At 40.6% G+C, this 20,862-nt stretch overlaps 1 protein-coding gene across 7 annotated transcripts in view; it reads left to right on the forward strand.

Moving 5' to 3' along the window:
- LOC124549549 (arfGAP with SH3 domain, ANK repeat and PH domain-containing protein) overlaps positions 1-11,420 on the forward strand; it is a 318,055-nt gene extending 306,635 nt beyond the window's left edge. For all 7 annotated transcript variants that reach the window (XM_047125253.1, XM_047125251.1, XM_047125254.1 and 4 more), the window contains one exon: positions 9,007-11,420. In XM_047125253.1, coding sequence (XP_046981209.1) covers positions 9,007-9,115 — 109 coding nt within the window. In that variant the 3' untranslated portion in view covers positions 9,116-11,420. The remainder of the gene's footprint in view (positions 1-9,006) is intronic.
- The last annotated feature ends 9,442 nt before the right edge of the window (positions 11,421-20,862 follow it).

Here is a 20,862-nt window from a genome sequence, read left to right on the forward strand (position 1 = left end):
TTTGCAGTTTTCTGTCAACAGAAAACTAACAACAGAATGCATCTCATAAGTGGCGGGATTTTCTGTTGCAGTGCACATTTTATCACATTACAGAAAGCAAAGTAGCAGAAACGCAGACGTCACAGTACCACCAATGGACGTGTACTGAGCAAAGGAACATTGTGGCACCAAGATGGCAGCTATAGCCCAGCCCACCACTGTGATAGTCCAAAATGCCCTTTATTTTTTGGATAGCCCTCGTATTTTGGCAAAATTCTAGTCACAGTACTTATGAAATTCATGTTTCAGTGCCAACTGATCAGCCAAAACATTTGACTACCTGCGTAATAGTGTGCTAGAATGCAGTACTACAGTGATTATAAATGGCATGGATTGAACCAGTCCTTGATACATTTCGGGATGTCTGCACAAAGATGACACAGTTTCCATAGACTGCAGGCCAGAAGGTTGTGGGTGCAAGATGCTCCTGAAACTACTGTAGTGTGATGTGGACAGTTATCTTACTGGAAGATGCCATCACCACTGGGGTGACATCAAGCATGAAGGGATACTCTGTCATCAGGTCTTCCACAGATTGCCACTTCTCCTGCTTTGCAGAGTGGGCAAGCCTCTGACCTCCACATACCGTGACTAGGTGTGGGTGTCCAACACCTTAACACCTACTCGTGGCTTCGTAATCTTTCAGCCACTTTCCGTGGATGCTCACAAACAGCCGACCAACTTCACCATTTCTGTGGTGGTTGTTGCTAGGTACCACACCATCTCTGTGAAAGCTGCTCCTGTCAGTGGGTTTCCCTGTCTGTGGCCCATATCAGCACCAGAATGTGTCTCCATCCATCTCCATTCCACTCATATAATTTCCTTATTGCATCACATGCTTGCTCTACCACCAGGTTGCATTCAATCTCTCAGAGGAGAGTGGTCAAATTTTTTGGCTCATCAGTGAATATACAAGCTTAAGTGACCTCTGTAAATTTCTCCTCAAATTTGAAAATATCACTGCAGAATTGCTGTGTGTTTTGACTTTTAGAAAATTCTTGAGTGATTTTCTCATTTATTGCTATTTGTAACAGACACTTTAGTTCCAGCAATACCAAATTTTTTTGTTTTTATCAGAAAAATGTTTCCAAAATTACTGTGCAACAAAAATAAAGTGTCACAAGGCTTAAGGAAGCCTCCTGCCTTCCAAATGGTAGCAAACAAACTGAACTTCATCTACTTCTCCTATACTAAATAGGCTCTTACCTTTATTTTATCTCTGCTAAAAGTATTGACCTCTTCTGAATTGTAAAAGGTGACCTTTTACACCCAAATTACTATTTAAGCTGTCAAACATATGCCTATTTTAACAGTATTGAGAAATGATGAGTGATCAGTATTAGCCTTCATTAAATTTTAATGCTCACTCTCAGTCCACAGTTTTCAGTTTTATCCCACCTCCATCTTTGTGCTTTACCCAAAATCTTACTTCGTTAGATAAACTGCCCTCTGCAATTTAACTGCACACATGTCAATTTTGATTTTATGTTACTCTTTTTTGTTCTGCCTCATCATTTTTGTACATGCTGTGTAGGTTTGTGCTTAAAACTGTAAAATAAATACATTTTGAATATTACTGGAGGCTAATCTTCTTCGTTTTCTTACAAATCGTGGAAGGAGCTAAGTAGATGCATACTCTCCTGCATGATAAGTAATTAATGTATAGATAATTTCCTTATTTATCTTTTCTGTTACATGTAATAATATTATGAAAAGGGTAGTTGCTATTTACCGCGTAGCAGAGATGCTGAGTCGTAGAAAGATACACCAAAGAACTGTCAGAAAGTTTGCTTTCGATTAACAAGATCTTTGTCAGAAATAGACAAAAACACACACACACACACACACACACACACACACACACAAACACACACAGTCTCTGGCTGCAGGAGCCAGACTGCGAGGAGCAGCGCATTTTGGGAGAGGCAACCGGGTGGCAGTAAGGAGGAGACTGGGACAGAGAGGGGGAGGGATAGCAGGTTAGGGGTGGGAGGCTGGTAAAGTGCTGCTGGGAGCATGCAGGGATGAGGTGGAGACTAGGGCTGCTATATGCAGTCAGAAAATTAGACAGAGTGTAGAGAGGGGGAGTAGCAGAAAAGGAGAGAAGTATAAAGACTGGGTGCATTGGTGGAATAGAAGGCTATGTAGTGCTGGAATTGGAACAGGGAAGGGGCTTGATGGGTAAGGACAATGACTAACAGAGGTTGAGACCAGATAGTTACAGGAACATAGGATATATTGCAGGGAGAGTTCACACCTGCGCGAATCAGAAAAGCTGGTGTTGGTGCAGAGGGCTCAGGATGTGAAGCAGTCATTGAAATGAAGCATGTCATGTCGGGTAGCGTACTCAGCAATGGGGTGGTCCAGTTGTTTCTTGGCCACAGTTTGTCAGTGGCCATTCGTGTGGACAGACAGCTTTTTAGTTGTCATGTCTATGTAAAATGCAGCACAGTGATTACAGCTTAGCTTGTAGATCACGACTGGTTTCACAGGTAGCCCTGACTTTAAGGGGTTGTTGATGTTTGTGACCAGATTGGAGTAGGTGGTGATGAGAGGCTGTGTGGGACAGGCCTTGCATCTAGGTCTGTTATGGGAATATGAGCCATGAGGCAAGGAGTTGGGGGCAGGGTCTGTGTAGGAATGGATTAAATGTTTCATAGGTTCAGTGGTTGGCAGAATACCCATGTGGGATGGTTGGGATAGATAGTGGGTAGGACATTTCTCATTTCAGAACATGACGAGATCAGGGATGTTAGTGTAAAGGGAGGTTGCATCAGTAGTGACGAGCAGGGCACTATGTGGTAAAGGAAAAGGAACTGTGGAGATTTGGTGGAGGGAATGGTCAATATCTTTTATATAGGAGAGTAGGTTTTGGGTAATAGGCTGATGGTGTTAGTCTACGAGAGCAGAGATTCTCTCAGAGAGGGCACAGTAATCAGCCACAAGAGGGCGTCCTTGGTGGTTGGGTTTATGGAATTTAGGAATCATGTAGAAGGTAGGAGTGTGGGGAGTGTTAGGGGCGAGAAGGGAGATGGAATCCAGTGAGAGGTTCTGGGATGGGATTAAGGATTTGAGGAGAGACTGGAGATCCTGGTGGATTTCTGAAATGCTTTCACTGTGGCAGGGTTTGTAGGTGGATGAATCTGACAGCTGGGCAGATTCCTTCTGCCAGGTAATCTTTGCGGTTCAAAACAACAGTGGTGGAGCCTTTGTCAGCAGGTAGGACTATAAGGTTAGGATCAGTTTTAAGGGAGTGGATCATGGATATTCTGCAGATGTAAGGTTAGTTTGCTTGTTGAGGGATTTGGGGAATGATGGTGAGGCAAGGTTTGAATTTAAGAAATTCTGGAAAGTTAAAAGGGGGTGATTTGGGGGCAATGGGGGTGGATCACAGTTGGATGGAGGATTGAACTGAGCCAGGCAGGGTCTTTGGTTGAGTCTGATTGGTAGGGTTTGTGATGCAAAATTGTTTCCACTGTAGGGACCAGGAGAAGGAGAGAAGGTCTTTAACAAGACCAGCATTATTTAATTTAGGAGTGGGGCAAAATGTGAGGCCTTTGGAAGGGGCTGATATTTCTGCATGGCTAAGGCTTTTGAAGGGAAGTTTCATGGCTGTGTTATGGGTCTGTTTAAGTTCTGGATTCTGTGCGGTGGTGGGAGGGAGTTTGGAGTATTGGGTAATTGTAGTAGATCCGTGAGACAGGGTTTGTCAGCTATGAGGGGACATGAGGGAGGTTTGGAGGTTGTTTTAGAGATGGTGGACAGTGGTAATCCAAGGCGGGAGTAGGAAGTGAGCAGGTTGCAGAGTTTTTTGATGTGGCATTGAGCACATTACTCTAGTTCCTGGAGGGTAAGAGTTTCAGTGTATGTTATGGGATCCAGAAATTCGGGATTGCATAGCAGGAGAATTTTATGGATCAAGAGAATTTTATGGATCGAGAGGAGTTCTGGGCCTGATTGATATCTTTTTGCAGTACTATGTTGGTGAGAGCTAAGGACTAGTAGAACCTGAACAGATGAAGGTTATTGTGGAAGGAAGGGTGGCAGCCGGAGATGGGTAATTTGATGATAAGACCATTTGAAGGGATTCCATGAGCCATGCAACAATGCAGGAACAGTATGTGGGGCTGGGTTCTGGCTAAGGATAAGAAACCTTTTCTGTATTGACACAGATGGAAGGAGCAAGGATCCATGATTGTGGAAAAAAACTAAAAAACTTAGAATAACATCTGAAGGAATTTGCAAAAAAACACTTGTGCAAAATCACGGAAGGATGAAACAGATGAAATAAGGGGAAGCAAGATGAAATCTAAGGGTGTAGGTTGATTGTAAAATGCAAAAACCAACTGAAATTGGCGTGAAGTCACAGTGATATCAAACCTGCCCTCCTATGTAAAAGATACCCACCATTTCCTCTATCAACTCTCCACACTTCCTGTTCCTTTACCACACAATGCTGTACTCATGAATATTGATGCCACCTCCCTTTACTCTAATGTCCCTAATCCCCATGACCTTATTGCTATTGAACACTACCTTTCCCAATGCCCAATGGATTTCAAACCAACCATCTGCTTCCTAGTCACCACGACCAACTAATCCTCACCCACAATTACTTCTCCTTTGAAGGCATTGCCTACAAACAAACCTGGGGTACAGCTATGGTCACCCACATGGCACCGCCCTATGCCAGCCTATTGATGGGCCATCTAGAGGAATCCTTCCTAAATATCAAGAATCCCAAACCCCTCATCTAGTTCAAATTCATTGATGACAACTTCATGTTTTGTATCGAGGGTGAGGGTACCTTATCCACATTCCTCCAGAGCCACAACACCTTCTCCCCCATTCACTTCACCCAGTCCTACTCAGCCTATCAAGCCACCTTCCTTGATGTTGACCTCTACCTCAAAGGTGGCTATACCAGTAGCTCTGTCCATATCAAATCTACCAACCACCAGCAATGTCTCCACTTCGACAGCTGTCACCCATTCCATACCAAGACGTTCCTTCCATACAGCCTAGCCACCCATGGCCATTGCATCTGTAGTGACAAACAGTCCCTCTCGAAATATACTGAGGGTCTCTCTGAGGACTTCACAGATCGTAATTACAATCTCAAACTTGTACAAAAACAGATCTCCCATCCTTATCTTTTCAGCCACCCAACATCTCCCAAAGTACCAGCATCTGCTCACAAAGGAGCATTCGCCTCGTGACTCAGTACCACCCAGGACTGGAAAATCTGAATTACATTCTCTGCCAGGGTTTTGACTACCTCTCGTCATGTCCTGAAATGAGAAATGTCTAACCCGCTATCCTATCCACCTGTCCCACAGTGGTATTCTGTCACCCACCGAACCTACACAGTATCCTCATCCATTCTTACACAGCCCATGCTCCCAACTTCTAGCCTCACAGCTCATCCCTGTAATAGAACTAGATGCAAAACCTTTCCCATACATCCTCCCATCACCACCTACTCCAGTCTGGTCACAAGCATCACCCATCCCAACAAAGGCAGGGCTACCTGTGAAACCAGTTATGTGATCTACAAGCTAAGCTGCAATCATTGTGCTGCATTTTATGTAGGTATGACAACCAACAAGCTGTATGTCTGCATGGTTGTATGAGAAACTATGGGCAAGAAACAACTGGGTTACCCTGCTGCTCAGTATGCACCAACACTAGCTTTTCTGATTCGCACAGGTGGGAACTCTCAATGTAATATATCCTATGTTCCCATAACCCTCTGGCCTCAACCTCTATTAGTCATTGTCCTTACCCATCTAGCCCCTTCCCTGTTCCAATTCCAGCACTACACAGCCTTCTATTACACCAATGCACCCAGTCTTTATACTTCTCTCCTTTCCTGCTACTCCCCCTCTCCGCACTCTGTCTAATTTTCTGACCGCATCTAGCAGCCCTAGTCTCCACCTCATCCCTGCATGCTCCCAGCAGCACTTTACCACCCCAATCCCTACCCTGCTATCCCTCCCCCTCCCCCTCCCCACCCCAGCCTCCTCCTTAGCCCGACCCGGCTTGCCTCTCCCATAATGCACTGCTTCTCACAGTCCGGCTCCTGCTGCCAGAGACTATGGTCATGTGTGTGTGTGTGTGTTGGGGGGGGGATGTCTGTTTTTGACAAAGGCCTTGTTAGCCGAAAGCTTTTGTTGTGCCTTTCTGTGACTCAGCATCTCCGCTATATGGTGGGTAGCAACTACCTATCGTTTTCTGGCATTGTTACATTCCATCTTGGATTTTCCATTGTTTGATTTTCTGTTATATGACTTTATATCCTAGTATCCATTTGATTTTGTGTGTTATATTAATCACCTATATTAAGGGGACTGTGTGTTATAAACAGTATATTTAAAAAATAATTATTTTGTTCCCCATTGAAAAAATTTCTAAAGTCTTTTATTTGTCATTTGTGGTCCAGGGTGGTGTGTCATCTCAGTGTATACATGAGTAATTAATCATCTAAGAAATGTGAAGACTAGCTTTTCATTTCTAAACTCAGCAGTAATCTTGTTGCTAGATCTTTTTCACATGTTGGTCATTAATGTGTATTTATTGTGTGCTTTACATATTTTCATTGGTTGTTAATGCATATATGTGCCTGTAGTTTAGAATTACCATGTCTAGTATTCAAAGATTTGGCTTTCTGTATTTTGCTGCGTAATTGAAACCTGAATAGGAGTATTAAATGTTGTGAACTGTTCTCATATTCAATTTATTGTGCAGAGCTATAACATTTTTGGAAAAGTTAATATAAGCAATTATTTATATAATCTAAGATTGCATTAGAACAAAGTACAATTTAAAGAGAGTTAATTATATAGTTTTGTCGTTAAAACAGTTTAAATGGAAGAACATCACATCATCTGCATGGGAGCTCAACAGGGTTCACTCCTGTGCTGTACTATTGCTGTAAATCAATGATTTTCCATTGTGTTTGTCTCAGGAGACAGAATTGGTCCATGCTGATAAACAAGCAGCAAATTATGTTTTATTATGAAAGTGATTCACTGGTTTTCCAGAAAACTCATAACAGAAGGTTTAATTTTTAAAGAAACATACCTCACTCAGTTTTTTACGATCAGAAATACATCAAATCCACTTAATATGTGATAAGAAGATTGCAATGACACCACAAAGATGAAAATGGAAACAAGAAAACACATGTACAGTGTTTGACATGTTAATGCATTTATATTCAGCTGCTTTATCGATAACAATAACAGTCAACTTTACGAACACAGAAAATATTTTGCATATTTTCATTGATTGATGCCACATGGAATATTATTTTGGGATAATCCTAACATACATGTGAAGGATTAATTGCAGATAAGAAAGATAGTAAGAGTTAAATGTGTTTTTTCACACACACATTCTACTTATAAGCATCTGTTTCAAAGGAATAATCACAAATGCACTCATAGAAAGGTAATGATCTGTACTGCTCTTTAGTGAATATAGTTACAGCACAGGGGAGAGGTATGTGTGTGTGTGTGTGTGTGTGTGTGTGTGTGTGAGGGGAGTGGGAGTTGGCATGGTGGTGGGAGATTGGGGGGGGGGGGGGGGGGGCAGCATGATGGGGTGGGGCATGTGTGCAACTTTTGTGTAATTGATATCTCTCACCTCATAGCATTTATTGTGAATATGACCCATATCAAGTAATTAACATTGTTAATAATGACAGATCCCTACTTACATCATAACTATTTTTAACTTTCTTTCTCTCCCTGTTTGCTTTAAGAATGCTATTCACTCTCATTACACATTAGTTGTTCATAATTATCTGGCCATGTTAATAAGTGCTGATACACACACATGCACACTACAGAGAATGCGTGAAAATGGAAGGCCACAATAAATTTGCATTTTAATAAAATAATAGAAGAATATGGTGTGTCCATCAAATTTCTCAACTCCCAGGTGCTCTGCAAACAGGTTGAAATGTTTACATGTAAAATTAAGTAATCCACTGATAAAACTTCTGAACATGAATCATTAATATGATTAGTACTGTTTCCACCGTGGCTCCCAAATATAATGACTAATCATAGGCAATGTAGTAAAGTCAACATGGTTATGTGGTTTGCATCAACAAATACATGTGGCAGAAGGGACTGTCCACGAGCATAAAGATAATTACATTAATAAATTACAACGCAAGTTCTGTAAAATTATCCACCATCATAATAAAAGTAACATGGGAAACAACTTTACTCACATAAAACCAAATTATTTTGTAGGCATAAAGTGTAGCCTCTCATATATCAGTCATAGATTCCCCAAGGAGGTCAATAATGACAATATTATTACTGAAGAAAATACCCAAAGACCTATTTGAAATAATGTAAGAAACTTTGAATGCTCTTAAATACAAGGTGACACAGAAAACAAAGGAAGTCACGTAAAGAATCTAACACCATGCATCAACTCTCTTTTACTTATTGACAGAGAGAGAGAGAGAGAGAGAGAGAGAGAGAGAGAGAGAGAGAGAGAGAGAGAGAGAGGGGGGGGGGGGGGAGAGAGAGAGAGAGAGAGAGAGAGAGAGAGAGAGAGAGAGAGAGAGAGAGAGTGAAGAAATAGTACTGTCCTGACTAGCAAGAATCAAGAATGCGGTGAGGCAGCTCAGCTTTGTTAACAGGATCAATGCAACATTCATTTTATGCAGAAATGTAGCAAAACAAAACAAAAAATAGGAAGCATATATGCAGCTTCATGTTGTAGTGGATGACTGCAGAATTGTGGCAAATAATGTTCTTATATTCTTGCATGTGTGAATTAGCAATTTTGTTTTAGGACTTTTTGGTTCATGTTGTCTAATACATTTTGAAACATTATTCTTAGTTTTAGTATTCTGAGTGCAATTAATGTAAAAACCTGAATGTGTGTCTGAATAGAATGTGCTTGCCACTATGTTTTAACTAATACTAATCCTGTCGCACACAGCCAACAACGTCCACAGCCATCCCTGCACCGGCGCCCCGCCGTTGCCGTGCGCTCTACGACTGTGAGGCCGATAACGATGATGAACTTTCCTTCAAGGAAGGAGAGGTGATAATTGTAACCAATACACAGACAGATGATGAGAACTGGATGGAGGGTGAAGTGGAAGGGCAGCCATCACGAAAGGGGATGTTCCCTGTCAGTTTTGTTTACATGTTATCAGATTGAGTCTGTTGAGCAACTGTGCAACATGTCATACTGCATTTTTGAGAAAGCTCTATTTTTATTGTGGTCAGTAAGGCTCAAATATAGCTTTTGTGAGGAACTAAATTTATGCAGGGCTACAGTTTATTGGCCTCTTCACTTCTCACTTTAATACTCCAAATTCACTGTGCACTGACATCCTTATCGTTGATGCCCTTTTATGCTATTTGTGGTGGCTGTGATGTACAACTTGCCCACAGAAGCAGAGTGGCATTTAAAATTTGTTGTAACAGCTATACCCTTGTTCCAAATGTCATTTTTGTCCAGTGCCATAAGAATAGTGGATAATTTGCACAGTTGATGTCTGTGTTGCTGTTGACTAGTCATGAGGGTGCAAGACTTTAAAGTGCTTTGTAGAATATGTGTATACTCCACAGGTTACAAAGATGTACTCAGAAACACACAAAGAGAAAATGAGATAGTCAAATATGTAATATTTTATTAATGTAATAGTAAATTTTGGATAGCGAAGTAGATATTCAGAGTAATATATTGAGTATTGTTGTAAGCTGTTGCCATTGTTGGGACATCTTCAGAGATCTAATCCCTAACATTTCCGATCACACTGGGGTACCAGAGCTGTTTGCAGTAATTTCTTTGCAATAAAATTAATTATTGGCAATGTTATTTTCCTGTTGTGCAGTAAAATAATGTAGACAATCATTTAATTGAGTGGTTAAAGATAATGGAGCTTGCTGGCAAACACGTAAAACTCAAATTTCTCAGCTTGATTGGTGTGACTGTGTAGGACAGCTGTAGCTCTTCACCCCAGCCTTGCAAGTCTTATAAAGAATGTGATAATATTTTGAATGTTGTTAGTGTAAATCCCATAACATAAAAAAATGTTAAGTTCCTTTTTATTTTTGTTACTTTCATTTTATAAGAAAAGTCATAAGCACTCAATGCTATATATAATTATTTTTGGATATAGATATACAATAATGCTGTCATTTAGTAATAAGTAAATTACCACAAGCTCTTTTTGAAGTACCAGTAGGTCTGACCTTTAGTCATTTGCTGTATTGATAAAGTGCTCACAGTTAAATTGCCTTGGTAGTATTTTACAAATGCTACTTTGTAAGAAGGGCCTACATTATTTGTCCTCAATTACACTGTAAAATCTTTTGTGCCCTATGGGCGACCTGAGAGAAATTGGCTACCAGACATTCTGATGTCATTCAGCTAGGGGCGACTAAGTTTTTGAGTGCTTATTGTATCTTGAAATATAATCATCATTTCAGTTGAAACAATGAAATATACATTTGCTGTATACTACAAGTAGATCACACAGGAAACCAAAAGAAAAAAAAAAGCTGTCACATAACCTACCCTCATTGCTGCTTCCACCAGCCCCTTCCTGCTTACCTTCCTTCATACCCCTCCCCCTCCCCCCCTCCCCCCCCCCCTCTCACAGTAATATACCTTATTTTCTCTGCCTGTTGCATTGAATTATTAAAACAATTGAAAGGCTCGACAATATTTTGATCTTCTACACACCCTTCTCCCCCTTCCCTTACGCCCACCCCCCGCCCCACACACACAGATAAATGAAGGATTAAAACTGATTTTGCAGTTTCTTGAATGGGCAAGTAGTGGCCTTCATGTGATGCTATATTGGCATTGTAGCACTAGAAGATTAATGAGTTATCTTGTTTTTCTTTTAAAAGATCAAAAATAATGTTACTTTCTCAAAACCAAAGATTTTGTTTTTTATCTGCATACAATTATATAAATGTTACTGTACATTTTCTGTATAATATTAAATCTAATGTGTGTAAATATTGTCTAAAGGAGTAGTCCTAAGCCATATTTTTATTGTAAATAAGTAATACATATAAGATAAATATATTTATAGTTATATTGCATATTGTGCAATATGTGATTAATTTATCAATGAGCTGTAGTTACAAAATGCAGGCTGTTAGGATGCAGCACGTTAAAAATGTAAAACTTTATTTATTCCTACAATACTCACTGCTCCACATTGCTTGGTGGAGAGAGATTCTGGTGAAGTAAGACAAGTTTTGAATCGTCTAATAAAAGAAAAAGCTTTCATTAAATAGAGCACAAACTATTTTAAGTTGGCAGAAAAATGAATTTATAAATGACAAATGTAATATGGAGTCAAAAAATAAAATATTTGATACAGTGTGGCAGAGTGTTTAAATATTAGTGTAATGCTGTTTCACTAGTTCCATATCTTTTAAACTCTTCAGCACAGTTACAAACTTCTTCATTAATTGCATGCTCTATTCTGTTTCATGTTCTGTACATTCAATCTCCCAATACCCGTATCTAACACCACTACTCAGGGTGCCCATCCCTGAGGGCAAGGGGGGCTCATGCCTGTCCCCGCCCTCACCATCAGCTCTCAAGGAAAGGAAAAAATATGGCACAGTCAGGTGTTTTTCTTTCAAGAAAATGATGTAAAAGTCAGTACTATGCAGGTCTTTAATGAGATCGGAACTGAACTTTTTTATGGCTAGTTAATAGTCGCCATAAACTATTATGTGGGTGTCCTTGTCACGTTTAACACACATTGAGAATAATTCGCCTATGGTAGCACCAGCAACACTGTATAGAGTCTTGACCTAATAAAACACTCTGCATTCTAGAGTGCTGGTATAACAGGCAGAATATTCTGCCTGATAGCCCATAAATGAAATTGTCTATATTTACATACAGTTGTTGGAGAGACTACAACATTTAAGTGTTTCTGACCTTAGAACAGCTGAATCAGGACACACACACACACACACACACACACACACACACACACAGAGAGAGAGAGAGAGAGAGAGAGAGAGAGAGAGAGAGAGAGAGAGAGAGAGAGAGAGATTTACAAACAGACTAAGTATATGTGAAGTTACACCCAACATCCACTGCTCCAAGGCACTGCACTGGTGCTAGGAGAGGAATCAAAATTGCCACTCTGTACACTTTTCTTGTGGCTATTCCTAGCCAAAATAAAATGTTGGACAAAAGTTACAGATATGTTGATGTAATTTTGCTAATTAAATGAGATGGTGCAGTGAGTTCTAGAGGGCAGAGGGAGGTTAAGAAAAGGAAGAAGAGACTGCCACAATACATTTCATAGTGTACTTCAGTAAGGATATCACAGTTGTTTATGAATCTATTGTGAGAAGTAACAGAGTTTGTTCTGATGTCATCAAAAGAAAGGTTTTGACTTCTGTAGTGGTATACTGCCAAATCACCCCACTGTAAGAGCTTAAACTGTTCCAGAATGGTTGCTTTAAAATCCATGAGACACTTCCTGTGTGTTTTGGTTTGAACATTTACTGTCTGCAACACAATACATACTCCCAGTAGGCCTAAAATTCTTTCTGGCAGAAGCAATTTGTTTGACTGGCCATTCAGTATGTGATAAAAATTCTTTGTGTGTGTCAGGTGAGGTAGAGCAAGAGAAGCAGTGTTTTGTCAACAATCTGAAATTCACATAGCATGCATGTCTTGAGTTACTTGTGATTGTTTAGCATGCATTATGGAAGCATTTGCATTTTAACTCAGAGATTTACAATGGCACAACTACTAAATTTTGACAATAAGGTAGTCCATGGGGAGCACTGCAATGTAAACTTGCTCGAATGAAGACAAGTAATTACATGGAAACTCAATGTTCAATGTTGATTCAACTTACCACTTACAAGAAAAAATGAATACTTGCCACTGTCAGATTTCAGGCTGTGAAAATTTGTGACAATTTTTAGAAAACACATGCAACTCTCCAAAACGTAATGCTTTTTGTGCATTACTATAATTAGAATCTACTGCCATTTCTTTTATTATGAGTTACTGAATCCCTTTTTTTCCATCTGTATATGCTTAATCCTCCCATGAACCATGGACGTTGCCGTTGGTGGGGAGGCTTGCGTGCCTCAGCGATACAGATGGCCGTACCGTAGGTGCAACCACAAGGGAGGGGTATCTGTTGAGAGGCCAGACAAACATATGGTTCCTGAAGAGGGGCATCAGCCTTTTCAGTAGTTGCAGGGGCAACAGTCTGGATGATTGACTGATCTGGCCTTGTAACATTAACCAAAACGGCCTTGCTGTGCTGGTACTGCGAACGGCTGAAAGCAAGGGGAAACTACAGCCGTAATTTTTCCCGAGGACATGCAGCTTTACTGTATGATTAAATGATGGTGGTGTCCTCTTGGGTAAAATATTCCGGAGGTAAAATAGTCCCCCATTCGGATCTCCGGGCTGGGACTACTCAAGAAGACGTCGTTATCAGGAGAAAGAAAACTGGCATTCTACGGATCGGAGCGTGGAATGTCAGATCCCTTAATCGGGCAGGTAGGTTAGAAAATTTAAAAAGGGAAATGGATAGGTTAAAGTTAGATATAGTGGGAATTAGTGAAGTTCGGTGGCAGGAGGAACAAGACTTTTGGTCAGGTGATTACAGGGTTATAAATACAAAATCAAATAAGGGTAACGCAGGAGTAGGTTTAATAATGAATAAAAAAATAGGAGTGCGGGTTAGCTACTACAAACAGCATAGTGAACACATTATTGTGGCCAAGATAGACACAAAGCCCATGCCTACTACAGTAGTACAAGTTTATATGCCAACTAGCTCTGCAGATGATGAAGAAATTGATGAAATGTATGACGAGATAAAAGAAATTATTCAGGTAGTGAAGGGAGACGAAAATTTAATAGTCATGGGTGACTGGAATTCGTCAGTAGGAAAAGGGAGAGAAGGAAACATAGTAGGTGAATATGGATTGGGGGGAAGAAATAAAGAGGAAGCCGCCTTGTAGAATTTTGCACAGAGCATAACTTAATCATAGCTAACACTTGGTTCAAGAATCATGAAAGAAGGTTGTATACCTGGAAGAATCCTGGAGATACTAAAAGGTATCAGATAGATTATATAATGGTAAGACAGAGATTTAGGAACCAGGTTTTAAATTGTGAGACATTTCCAGGGGCAGATGTGGATTCTGACCACAATCTATTGGTTATGAACTGCAGATTGAAACTGAAGAAACTGCAAAAAGGCGGGAATTTAAGGAGATGGGACTTGGATAAACTGAAAGAACCAGAGGTTGTAGAGAGTTTCAGGGAGAGCATAAGGGAACAATTGACAGGAATGGGGGAAATAAATACAGTAGAAGAAGAATGGGTAGCTCTGAGGGATGAAGTAGTGAAGGCAGCAGAGGATCAAGTAGGTAAAAAGACGAGGGCTAATAGAAATCCTTGGGTAACAGAAGAAATATTGAATTTAATTGATGAAAGGAGAAAATATAAAAATGCAGTAAATGAAGCAGGCGAAAAGGAATACAAACGTCTCAAAAATGAGATTGACAGGAAGTGCAAAATGGCTAAGCAGGGATGGCTAGAGTACAAATGTAAGGATGTAGAGGCTTGTCTCACTAGGGGTAAGATAGATACTGCCTACAGGAAAATTAAAGAGGCCTTTGGAGAGAAGAGAACCACTTGTATGAATATCAAGAGCTCAGATGGCAACCCAGTTCTAAGCAAAGAAAGGAAGGCAGAAAGGTGGAAGGAGTATATAGAGGGTTTATACAAGGGCGATGTACTTGAGGACAATATTATGGAAATGGAAGAGGATGTAGATGAAGATGAAATGGGAGATAAGATACTGCGTGAAGAGTTTGACAGAGCACTGAAAGACCTGAGTCGAAACAAGGCCCCGGGAGTAGACAACATTCCATTAGAACTACTGATGGCCTTGGGAGAGCCAGTCATGACAAAACTCTACCATCTGGTGAGCAAGGTGTATGAGACAGGCGAAATACTCACAGACTTCAAGAAGAATATAATAATTCCAATCCCAAAGAAAGCAGGTGTTGACAGATGTGAAAATTACAGAACTATCAGTTTAATAAGTCACAGCTGCAAAATACTAATGCGAATTCTTTACAGACGAATGGAAAAACTGGTGGAAGTGGACCTCGGGGAGGATCAGTTTGGATTCCGTAGAAATGTTGGAACACGTGAGGCAATACTAACCTTATGACTTATCTTAGAAGAAAGATTAAGAAAAGGCAAACCTACGTTTCTAGCATTTGTAGACTTAGAGAAAGCTTTTGACAACATTAACTGGAATACTCTCTTTCAAATTCTGAAGGTGGCAGGGGTAAAATACAGGGAGCGAAAGGCTATTTACAATTTGTACAGAAACCAGATGGCAGTTATGAGTCGAGGGGCATGAAAGGGAAGCAGTGGTTGGGAAAGGAGTGAGACAGGGTTGTAGCCTCTCCCCGATGTTATTCAATCTGTATATTGAGCAAGCAGTAAAGGAAACAAAAGAAAAATTTGGAGTAGGTATTAAAATTCATGGAGAAGAAGTAAAAACTTTGAGGTTTGCCGATGACATTGTAATTCTGTCAGAGACAGCAAAGGACTTGGAAGAGCAGTTGAACGGAATGGACAGTGTCTTGAAAGGAGGATATAAGATGAACATCAACAAAAGCAAAACGAGGATAATGGAATGTAGTCAAATTAAATCGGGTAATGCTGAGGGGATTAGATTAGGAAATGAGACACTTAAAGTAGTAAAGGAGTTTTGCTATTTAGGGAGTAAAATAACTGATGATGGTCGAAGTAGAGAGGATATAAAATGTAGACTGGCAATGGCAAGGAAATCGTTTCTGAAGAAGAGAAATTTGTTAACATCGAGTATAGATTTAAGTGTCAGGAAGTCGTTTCTGAAAGTATTTGTATGGAGTGTAGCCATGTGTGGAAGTGAAACATGGACGATAACCAGTTTGGACAAGAAGAGAATAGAAGCTTTCGAAATGTGGTGCTACAGAAAAATGCTGAAGATAAGGTGGGTAGATCATGTAACTAATGAGGAGGTATTGAATAGGATTGGGGAGAAGAGAAGTTTGTGGCACAACTTGACTAGAAGAAGGGATCGGTTGGTAGGACATGTTTTGAGGCATCAAGGGATCACAAATTTAGCATTGGAGGGCAGCGTGGAGGGTAAAAATCGTAGAGGGAGACCAAGAGATCAATACACTAAGCAGATTCAGAAGGATGTAGGTTGCAGTAGGTACTGGGAGATGAAGAAGCTTGCACAGGATAGAGTAGCATGGAGAGCTGCATCAAACCAGTCTCAGGACTCAAGACCACAACAACAACAACATATGCTTAATGATTTTTTCCAAGCCCAACACCCAAGATTCATTTACCAGGGCCACCCCTTAACTACTGTTAAATCCACTGCACACAGTTCTTAATTCAGTATCTGAATTCTTTGAGTAGCAATCTGGCACATCTGTGGGTTAGAATACCTTCATTTGCCGGAATACTTTTTACCTTCACAGACTAATGAGCCTGGTGCAGCTTCTAATACTCTTCTGCTTGCTGCACTATCCTTAAAAAACTGTGGTACCCTCAGTGAGTGATTCTCATCTCAATGAATAAGTTAAGCTGGGCCTGTTATGTGACCACTCTTTCAAGACCTAATGTTTCACAAGTCTTTATTTTTATGGATTTTCTCCAGTTGGCTATATTTGCTGACCTTGGATCAAGGACCTAAAGGTCCTACACACAAGTGAAAAGCTGTGCAATGATTGCCAGCATTGCTGGTATGTGATATGGCTCCTTTTGCTGGTCACCAGCCCTCTCCGCATCAGAGGTCAGGACATTTGTGACAGCAGCCATGTCATGTAGCAGCTCTGCTGGAATCATTGCACAGCTTTTTATGTTGGCATGACAACCAAACAGCTGACCACAAGGATGAGTGGCCACTGCCAATTTCTGACCAAGATCCAAGTGGACCACCCTGTGGCACAACATGCAGCTGAATGTAACATGCTTGATTTCAATGGGTGCTTCGCAGTGCTGAACATCTGGCTCCTCCCCTTGACACCAGTTTTTCTGAACTGTGCAGATCAGAGGCAAGTGTGAGTTCTGTGTGTGTGTGTGTGTGTGTGTGTGTGTGTGTGTGTGTGAGTGAGTGTTTTGTGTGTTTTCCTTTCTTTTTTCAAGAAGGCTTTGTCTGAAAGCTCAATGTGTAACAGGCTTTTCATTGAAACACTCTTACAAGCAGTGGTGTAAATAATTGACCTTCAGTGAGGGGAGGAGGAATGGCATTTGTTTTGACCATAGAAGCTCATTAAGGAGAAGTCAACAGTAGTGTGATGGTTAGCATTACATACTCTTTCTTGTTTAATGTTAACAAAAATGCTACAGCATGTAGCAGTCAGCACTGTATAGAGTGGACAAGATTCCACCACTGCTATTTTTCTAAATGAGCAATGGCTTGTATTCCAGCTAGTGCTTTGGAATGCACTACATTCTTCATTGTGTATTTCCTGCAGTTGGTGTTAACAACAGTAGGCTCTCTCTTATCATTCCCTTAAGTTTTCTGTTTGTTTCTGATGGATACTGTGTAACAGAATAGGTAAACTGCTAATGGAAAGTGACTCGGACATTACAATTGTATACATTACTTATCTGTTTGATATAGTTTATTTCCTCTTCATCTAAGCTGCAGTTGCATTAATATAAAACATATTTCTGATTGTTGTTATATGGGCTGTTCTTAAACATTTGCGTTAAGTTAAAACCACAATGTCTAGAAAGACATTATATTTAAATGGTGCTCAAAAGAGAAAACTGAAAGCCTACTGTGATGAAGAAGTTAAAAAACAAGGAAGATAGATACAATCTTCCAGCAATCAGTCACATGCCCAGAATAGGTATATAATAAAATTAGGAACACAAGTTGACAAATGCCAACAGCTAAAAATGTGAGTTTTCCGACTGCTATAGAGATTTGCACCAGCTGTACTACTAAGAGGCGGATCACACCTCAAAGAACTCATCTACTGAATTAAGAACTATACACAACAGCTTTGATGATAGTTAAGTGGTGGTGCTGATAAATGAGGCCTGGGTGTTGAGCTTGACAAAAATCATTAAGGATATACAGCAGGGAAAAACAGATTCACTAATTATTGAATTAAAATCTTGGCCCAAGTGAATCAAAGCTTATTACAATCATCCTCGATATGCACATGTCAAATGTAACATAAAATGAATCTCAGTTGGGCTCACAACAAAAGCACATTTAATTAGGACACACAAATAAGATAGAACAAGCATCAACTTTGCAAAGTTCTCAGAAAATAATTGGGAATTTCAGAAGTAATTAATATTGTAACAACTTAATTGTGGGTTACATGGTCTCTGGTGGCTACACAGCAATTGTAAGATCATGCTGAATGGAGAATGGAAAGCAAACATGCAATTACTCCTGCTTGCTTGGTAATGGATGAGCCCAGATGAATTTAACTGAGTGATAAAAAATGTCTAACTTCACTCTTCACCATCCATCTGATGTCACCAGATACTCTCACCACAATAGGTATGCAGAAACACAACCTGGTTTAATGGTACTGATGGCAGACAACTCACAGGCTGCCTCTCAGAGCAGAACTTCCAGTCACTGCTATAGCCTGTTGCTGAAGCCTCCAAATCTCGAGTCTCAACTCTGAACAAGTGTACTCTTCGAAATTTTAGCACCGAGTTCTCTCCTTGCACTCCTAGCCCTCAGTAAGTCTCCATCACATCTCCTGTCCTTGGTCTGAGCAGAGTCCCTGCCACAAAACACAATCCTCCAATGAAAAAAGGTGCACTAAATTCTGGCCAGTGGAGTAATTGGTAAGCCGTTGCTTGTTATCCCATCAAAACTCTTGTGTGAAAAGTTTTTCAATCAGCTGGCTTCCCACCAATGCTGTTTCTAGAACATTCGATCTAGCTATCCTTTGTCATCAATCTCTCTCCTTTATTTATTTATTTATTTATTTATTTATTTATTTATTTTTTTTTTTTTTAGTCCACAAATCCCTTGTTTTCCTGTGTATGATATTTCCGGAAAATCAGCTCCTAGTCTCCCACAACTGAGTAAGTTTTAAGAGGGCTCAATAAGAACATCTCCCACCTTATGGAGGAAGAAATTCTCACACTGATATGGCTGGCATCAGGTTGATGCAGTTTGCTTTCTCCAGGAGACTGAAAACACAATAAACACTGCTGAATAGCATCATTTGCATCGGAGCAGCAGGAGATGGGAATCTGTTCGAACTGTTTTCCATTCCACCTGCCTTCCGAGAAGTCACTGGGCTGAGTACAATGTCCTGTGCAAAGCTTGCTTCAATTGACCCGGGTCCTGGTTGTAAAATGGCCATTTACTTGATATGGGCAACTCGCTCCACTGTTCACTATTCTCACATTTTTAGCTGGGCCCCTGTTGCATGCATTGTCTGTCTACAGCTCACGGGGAAAAATTTGCAGGTCCACCATAACGGTACTCAGGAGAACAGTGCTGGTCAGCCCCAGCTGCTCTGAGGCATTGCCCTCGTCCTGTCAGCACAACTCTCATGAGGGAACCTCCCCATTGCACCCCCCACAGAATTAGTCATAAGTTGGCACAGTGCATAGGCCTTGAAAAACTGAACACAGATCAATCGAGAAAACAGGAAGAAGTTGTGTGAAACTATGAAAAAAATAAGCAAAATATACAAACTGAGTAGTCAATGCGCAAGATATGTAACATCTAGGATACTCTGACTCCAGGAGTGCTGTGGTCCCGTGGTTAGTGTGAGCAGCTGCGGAACGAGAGGTCCTTGGTTCAAATCTTCCCTCGAGTGAAAAGTTTACTTTTTTATTTTCACAAAGTTATGATCTGTCCATTCGTTCATTGACGTCTCTGTTCACCGTAATAAGTTTAGTGTCTGTGTTTTGCGATCGCACCGCAAAACCGTGCAATTAGCAGACGAAAGGACATGCCTCTACAATGGGAACTGAAAACATTTGATCACAAGGTCATAGGTCCACCGATTCCTCCACAGGAAAACGTGTCTGATACATTCTATACGACACTGGTGACGCCATGTGTGTCACATACAGGAATATGTTGTCGACGCGCCTAACTTGTACACTTGGCGAATGGGTAAAAAGATTCTTCTACCTTGCCCGATTTAGGTTTTCTTGTGGATGTGATAATCACTCCCAAAAAAGTGATGAAAACATAAGAGTTTGTCACATAAACTACAACAAATGAATGCAACAGTTTCACAGTTGCACAGTTTTCCCTGTGCTCTGTCAAAACATACGTTTTTAACGTTTTCAAATTTTTCCGTTTAGGTATAGCGTCCCCATACTACGGCGCAGTTACCTCGCATCGGACGGACGGACGGACAGATAATAATTGCCTGAAAATAAAACTTTTCACTCGAGGGAAGACTTGAACCAAGGACCTCCCGTTCCGCAGCTGCTCACGCTCCTGGGCACACAGTTGCCTTGATGTTGCCTATCTTGCACATGGACTACTCAGTTTGTATATTTTGCTTATTTTTTTCATAGTTCCACACAATTTCTTCCTGTTTTTTCGATTGATGTGTGTTCAGTTTTTCAAGGCCTATCCACTGTGCCAACTTATAACTAAATCCGAGGGGGCTGCGATGGGGAGGTTCCCTTGTCAGAAGTCAGCCCCATCCTTTTAAACATATCTCTGCAGTTATCTCAGCCCACAACCCCTCCTGTGGCATTCCACTGACTCTCCAGACCAAGGCTCACAAGTGGCATTTACTA

Source organism: Schistocerca americana, chromosome 1 (genome assembly GCF_021461395.2).
Source record: "Schistocerca americana isolate TAMUIC-IGC-003095 chromosome 1, iqSchAmer2.1, whole genome shotgun sequence".
Classification (NCBI taxonomy): Eukaryota; Metazoa; Arthropoda; class Insecta; order Orthoptera; family Acrididae; genus Schistocerca; species Schistocerca americana.